Source organism: Salmo trutta, chromosome 4 (assembly GCF_901001165.1).
Source record: "Salmo trutta chromosome 4, fSalTru1.1, whole genome shotgun sequence".
NCBI classification, from domain to species: Eukaryota; Metazoa; Chordata; class Actinopteri; order Salmoniformes; family Salmonidae; genus Salmo; species Salmo trutta.
The window spans coordinates 16694852-16702270 of NC_042960.1; the positions used below are offsets into that span (position 1 = coordinate 16694852).

The 7419-nt window shown below is 39.4% G+C and overlaps 1 protein-coding gene across 1 annotated transcript; it reads right to left on the bottom strand.

Annotated features, from left to right (window-relative positions):
• Window positions 1–3742: 3742 nt before the first annotated feature.
• Window positions 3743–6747, bottom strand: LOC115191916 (uncharacterized). The gene is made up of 2 exons (XM_029749934.1): window positions 6590–6747; window positions 3743–5214 (listed from the first exon to the last, which is right to left on the bottom strand). Exon 2 carries the CDS (start codon window positions 5198–5200, stop codon window positions 4181–4183), a length of 1020 nt encoding a protein of 339 aa, XP_029605794.1. The 5' UTR covers window positions 5201–5214; window positions 6590–6747; the 3' UTR covers window positions 3743–4180.
• Between the last annotated feature and the right edge of the window lie 672 nt (window positions 6748–7419).

Below are 7419 nucleotides of genomic sequence, written 5' to 3' on the forward strand. Positions count from 1 at the left end.
GACCGCGGTGGATTGTCATTATTGATAGACAACAATCATTTTTTCACCCCTTCCACACTTACTTTACAGAATTCAAAATTACAATGCTTGTAAATACTTGGATGTGTAGTGTCAGCATTTGTTGCTGGCATGTCATGCCTAAGTTTGCTAATCTTGCCAATGAAAAAAGTATTAAAGTAGTTGGCAATATCAGTGGGTTTTCTGATGAATGAGCCATCTGATTCAATTAATAATGGAGCGGAGTTTGCCTTTTTACCCCAAATTTTATTTAAGATGCTCCAAAGCTTTTTACTCTCATTCTTTCATGTCATTTGTCTTTGTTTCATAGTGTAGTTTATTCTTCTTTTTATTCAGTTTAGTCATGATTTCTCAATTTGCAGTACGTTTGCCACTCGGTTGTGCAGCCATAGTTATGTGCCATTCCTTTTGCCTCATCCCTCTCAATCATACAATTTTTCAATTACTCATCAATCCAAGGGGATTTAACTGTTTTTACAGTCATTTTCTTAATGGGTGCATGCTTATTAGTAACTGGGATAAGCAATTTCATAAATGTGTCAAGTGCAGCGTCTGGTTGCTCGTCATTACACACCACGGACCAACAAATATTCTTTACATCAACAACATAGGAATATGATAGAAAAATTACAAGATTATGTTTAAAATACTGTTATGCATCAAATAAGGTTTCTCAGTACTCTGTCATCTGTGTCATTTTGAAATGAGTTGGCCTCTGGGGCTTGGGCTGATTTATGATGCCAGGGCCAGGTGTCCCTTCCCTCCAGTTTCTCTCCCACATGCAGATGAACATTGGACTTTGAAAATTGTGAGGAGGACCCAGTGTCCCATGTTGTATTAGTATCTGTTTGTTAAGGAGTGCTACTGTAAATGGAGAACATAACCCTGTAGAAACAAGCAGTAAATGACCTAGGTACAGACACCCGGTAACGTATAAATCTTGCTGTCTGTTGCTTGAGAGCACAATGTACCTTTGTACAATTCTACACATCTGTTGTTTGTCACGTACTCAGAAGGATGTGCTTAGTCTATAAAGGTTGTAACCCAACTTTGTTCGTTGGGATCTCAGTGATCACCTCCGGGTGATTTGCTGACCAGCTCCATTATTGCAATAATGAATAATAAAGTTTCATTGTTTTGAAGAAATCTAAAAGAAGAATAATTGCTACATCAGGAATCACTACAAAACGTATTTTATGACCTCTTATACACTATATTAGGCCCAGGCTTTGGCACTTTGGTTTTCCTAAGCATGACTATTTTATTGTGATCACTTCATCCGATGGATTTGGACACTGCTTTCAAACACATTTCTGCAGCATTGGGTAAAGATATGATCAATACATGTTGATGATTTTATTCCTGTGCTGTTTGTAACTACCCTGGTAAGTTGATTGATAACCTGAACCAGGTTGCAGGCACTAGTTACAGTTTGAAACTTTTTCTTGAGTGGGCAGACTGATGAAAGCAGTCAATATTTAAATCACCCAGAAAATATACCTCTTTATTAATATCACATACATTATCAAGCATTTCACACATGTTATCCATATACTGACTGTTAGCACTTGGTGGTCTATAGCAGCTTCCCACCAGAATGGGCTTTAGGTGAGGCAGATGAACCTGTAGTCATATTACTTCAACAGTATTTAAGATGAGATCCTTTATAAGCTTTATAGGAATGTGGTTCTGAATATAAACATCCACACCTCCACCTTTGGTATTTCTGTCTTTTCTGTAGATCTTATAACCATGTATTGCTACCGCTGTATCATCAAAAGTATTATTTAAGTGAGTTTCAGAGATTGTCAGAATATGAATGTCATCTGTTACTAGCAAATTATTGATTTCATGAACCTTGTTTCTTAAAGTCCGGAAATTACGGTAGTCTGAAATGCCTTCAGAGACAGGTGATGACACATCTTTGGGCTTCAACAAGCATGGGACAGGAACATTTTAGGCATCTTGGCTAATGGATGATTATTGTTGGAATTGTTATAATGTACCATCTATTACTTGTGTAATACCCTTGTTTTAACCAGGTATTGAGTTTATTTGTTATAATTAATTGGTTATATATTTAAAAGATGATTGAATTGCTCCTAAACTGTAATGTTGTTAATGCATTATGCTTTTGAAGAAATATTTATTTAATGTATAAGTGAATAGTCTGGTTTACTTTTAAGTTTAAGTTTTGACCAATAAGGTCGCTTGTTAATAAGTTGTGGCCAATGGGAGTTGACCTGGTTAACGGGAGGCTTGGGAAAAAAGAGAGGGAAAAAGACGTTGATGAAAGGATGAACGTTTTACCTTAGGACTGTTGGTAAAGAAAAATTATAAAAGAAGACGACAGAACTAGAACAAAACCCATACCTACTAAGTCATGAAGGGAAATACATATTTTATTTTATAAAAGAGTTATAATTTTGTTTAAACTTAGTAAAGCCTGAAGCTATCGTCTCGTCGTGGAGGTATTTGCCAGCCTAGAGGTTAGCCTAGCATCAAGTGACACCGGGAGACAATTGCTTGGGAAGCTTAACATGCTGCTGAGATACTCTGCATAAGTTAATATTGTGAGAGTCATATTCGAGCCTGGTGAGAGGGTTACACTTGCCTAGTCCAGTGGTTCTCAGCCTTTTTTGGTCATTTGGCCCAATGACATCTTGCTCTGCCCATAGTGCCCCCAAAGCACGCCTTCATATGCATTTTAAATGTAGGCATATGATATGAAATTAGTCTTTGTAAGTACCCACATTGGATATTGGTTCCTGCTTATAAGAATGGTGTAAGCATTGGCTAGAGAGAGTTTAAATCCATGCGAGAAAGTTTGCTATTGCACACTTCGGGAAAAATATGGAGATTTAAGACAGAGACAGGAGAAGCAGCCCCCCCCCCTAAAAAAGGAGACGCAGCCAAAGAAATTAAAAGCAGCCTAACACCGAAAACAGAAAATGACACCGTGACATGGTTCCCAGGAAATTTGGGCCAAAAAAGACTGCTAATGCAAAATTGCAAATCCTTTTAAATTGATTACATATTCAGATCAAAATGTGCTCAATAAATGTTCTCCCCTACTATGGGTCATATTAGCAGGCTATCCAGGGGTAAAACATTTATAATCCAGTAGATTAGTTTTGTAAATCACAGATAAAAAAATAATGTGATTACGTACCTTTGACGAAGGGAAAGGACGTCAGAAGATCTTCTAGTTTTAGTTATTACACAATAAATATGGTAATTGCCTCCACCAACGTTTACAGGGTGTATAACAGCCATGGTTGAGGCTTTTTGCTTACTCGGGAATTACCATATAAAACGTTGATTTGAAACTTCTGACTAACTAATGGGTCAGGCGTCACTCCACTGTCTGATTCATATCGCGTGATTTCTGATGATTGTTCTCGATTATATCGGCTGATTGGTTTTGTATGCGGTGAAGTTGAACATGCGCTCTTTGAGGAAAAATGTAAAATGATATTACACTACTCAAAAGGCACCTAATTGCTGTAATGACCCAGGTTTCAGAGAAATTTGATTATTAGATGAGATGAATTTACTTTTGTAAAACATTATTCTATGTAAATAAAGTTGTATTTGATTTGAATAACGATATAATGGTCAAACAGTACAGTACAGGCTGTTGTTCAAAGTGTTGATGTGGTGAGACTGATGTTATTGATACATTCAACATTTTGTACTAAACATTTAAATAAAAAACAACTAATTAACTAATCATGTCCTTTATTAGAAACAAACACACACACTTTCACACGCATGCCGTGTTCATGTGCTAGTCGGACCTAGGAAACTCAGACATTTCTGACTTGCTAATTGGTTGAACGCGGCACATGTATAATCACAGTTTCCTAGTTCCGACTACTGTGGCAATAAATATTGCAGGTGAAAATGTTGGGGAAAAATAGCAAAAAACGTGGCAGGATGTGAAACATCTGAAAACAAGGCCCTTTATCTAAATAAAAACATTAACAATTTCCTACAACACATAATGGATGGGGAATATCGAAGACATGATGTCATACCCATGCCTAGTATACATTTGTAAGAAAATAAATATTTCACTTTAACCATAAGAAATTAGGTTAAAAAAATAATTATGTGTACGATGCCTCTGTCTATATGCCCTTGGCCAGGGGGGAAAGTCTTAAGAGTATCCAGTCTCCTCCAGGAGCTCATCCAGGTCCAGATTACGGATGATACTGATCAACCCCTTACTGATGCGATAGGTGCGCTGGGGGTCAAAAGCACCTCTGTGATGATCATGTTGGGTCACGTAGATTCTGTCCAATACACGGTCTGACTGCATGCTGATGATGATCCGGTCTATGTTGCTGTCGTCATCGTGTCCTGCGTGGTTTTTGCGGACATAACGCGGTAGGTTCCTAGACCCAGGGGCATTCAGATTGCCCACTTCGTAGTATGGTAAACCATGGTCTGGTAGCAGTTGGTTACACTGGCCATCATGCTCCTCTATCTTGTCAAAGAATTGGTGGAAGCCAAACACCTTCTTCTCAGGGTTGCACACTGTCAACATTTCACCCATTTTGTTGAATTTGACGTAGTTGTGGGCGAACCAGTAAAGGAGATGAAGACCGTGTCTAGGTCGGGGTGTACCAAAGCCAGATGACTGGAGGTGTCTCATTTCATTAAGTGTGGCCATGGAGGAAGGACAAGGAAGTGAGTATCCAGTCTGCTCCAGGAGCTCATCCAGGTCCAGATTACGGATGATACTGATCAACCCCTTACTGATGCGATAGGTGCGCTGGGGGTCAAAAGCACCTCTGTGATGATCATGTTGGGTCACGTAGATTCTGTCCAATACACGGTCTGACTGCATGCTGATGATGATCCGGTCTATGTTGCTGTCGTCATTGTGTCCTGTGAAGTTTTTGCGAACATCACACGGTAGGTTCTCAGAACCAGGGGCATTCAGATTGCCCACTTGGTAGCATGGTAAGTCCTGGTCTGGAAGCAGTTGGGTGTCGAAGAAGCGGTGGAAGCCGAACGCCTTCTTCTTAGGGTTGCGCACTGTCACCATCTCGCTGTCGTTGTTGAATGTGACATAGTCGTTGGAGAACCAGTGAAGGAGTTGAAGGCCGTGTCTGGGTAGGGGTCTACCAAAGCCAGACGATTGGAGATGATCAATTTCGTTCAGTGTCTCCATGGTTATGATTTACTCTAGAAAGGAGGGAGGGCAAGGTAGAAAAGGTGGAAAGAGAGAATAAGAGTGGGTTTGTTTGTCAAAGAGTATGAGCAAAACATTTATTTAACTGTTCCAAGTGAAAGAGGACACACACTTTTCTGTCATTGTCTCTACAGAGTGGTCATTGAGAAAATAGTTTGCATCCTCTTCTCAACACGACAGAAACACACACTAACTAGAGGTGGACTTCACCCTCATGGTATCTTTGCTGTTCTGCCTATGTTCCCTTCCATGGAAATCTGAACAATAAAAGGGATATAATCAAAGGTGTCTGCAAAGGGAGGACAGTCAAGTTGCACCTGACTATAAAACTAGAGGAGCAGCGTAATTTCTCGTGAACATGCATAGATGCCAGGAGGGTACCGGCTTAGGTGTACACGCCTGAAGGCAGCAGGCCCACCGGATCAGGAAATGGTGGGTACCCCAAGTCAGGTGGTTGAGACCCTAGCAGGACAGGAGGCCTAGGACCTCACAAGGCAGGGGACTCATAGCCAGCTACTACTAAGGCCACAAACTGCTGGAGACTTGGAGCCTAACTGGGCATGAGACATACAGTAGGTGCCTAGGACTAGAACAGGACACTACGGAATGTGTTTCAAGTTTTAATGTCACATGCACAAGTACAGTGAAATGCCTTGCTAGCTTTCTTCAAATCGAACGAGGGACTGTGGACCTATGGAACAGGTAGCCTAGTAACTGGACAAAAGACAATCCGATAGGGTGAGATGTTTTTCATCATCGATGGCAGATCAGTATTGGGGTTATGGTAATCTGAGGCTAGATCTGTGGGTAATGTGAATGTATCCTGGTTGGGTTACTATTTATTAATACAAATATAATTATAAATAAAGTCCCAATACAAAATCCCCTCTCCCTTTCATATTTTAGCCGTCATTAAACAGGTGATCACGTGATCAACCTTCTCAGCCTGAAATGTGATGTCCTCAATACAGACTTCTCAGCTAGCACAAAACATTCTTAGAACAACAAAACGTGGCGAGAGTGTTGTTGTCCTGTGGTTATTTTGCAAACATCCTTCCCTGGGAATGTTGAAGGATAGTTGCTTGGCTTTGGTACATTCTCAGCACATTTAAGGAACTTAACAATAAAGCTGTTAAGGCGTGCTTGTAAAACAATTCGAAAACATTTAGGCCTACATTGTTGTATTAAATCAGTCAAGCCTCATTGCAAGATATCATCCTTGAGCAAACCTTGAATGTCTTGTCCAACTAGGCTAATAAAACAACCAAGACTTTCTGTAACCAACCAGCTTATGTCCATCAATATGCAGAAGACCTGTTTACAAATTGTACATTGATGGCAAATAAATAATTAAAATTAACAACTTACCTATTTTGAATCAAGTATATTGAATGTTCATGAAGTGGTAATATGCTAGGCTGCTATGGAGTTACAAATGTATAGCAATAGTTTAACTTTTAGCCTGCCCAGTTGTTTATATGCAGAATGTAGACGTGTCCTAACCACTCCCCAAAGTTCCAAGGGCATAAAGCCAAGGCTATTTAACACTATCATCTCCTAATATTATTTTGTAAACATTTTTTTGTTGTTGCCAACTTCAACTAAAATCACAGTTTATCAGTATGCTTAGTAACACAATATACAAACTCCAATCTGTTAATTGGATCTGAGAATAATTTCAATACATGAATTGAAATGGCTTGCGTTCAACTGTCCAAAATTAAATTCAAGCCGGTAATCACAATACATTTCATAGAATGCTGAAAACGATGAGCAGTGCCAACCTTTTCAAATCTTGTAATTATTTTAAAGCAACCACACTGTGGTTTGTATTTTTCATTAAGCCCCTCTAGAGAGAGTACCGGTACGTTAATATATACACATTCATTTTGAATCAACTCAGTATTTAAGACATGAGTCATACTTTCAATGCCACATATTCTTTAGATTCAGAAATGTCTCTGACGTAAGAGGTACATGGAACGCTGAAAACAAACCTTTGATTCAATCATTTTAATTCTTGTGCCATTTCCATGTCACACAGCCACAAAAGTTGACCAGAAAGAGGACAAACTGTACTAACAGGTTCTTCGTTGTCACACGGACACATGAGAGAATCAATGCCTCAGGGCAGGTAATGCAAACAACATATTTTGTATTGCCTGCCCTGAATCATTCATTCTTTCATGTGTCAGTGT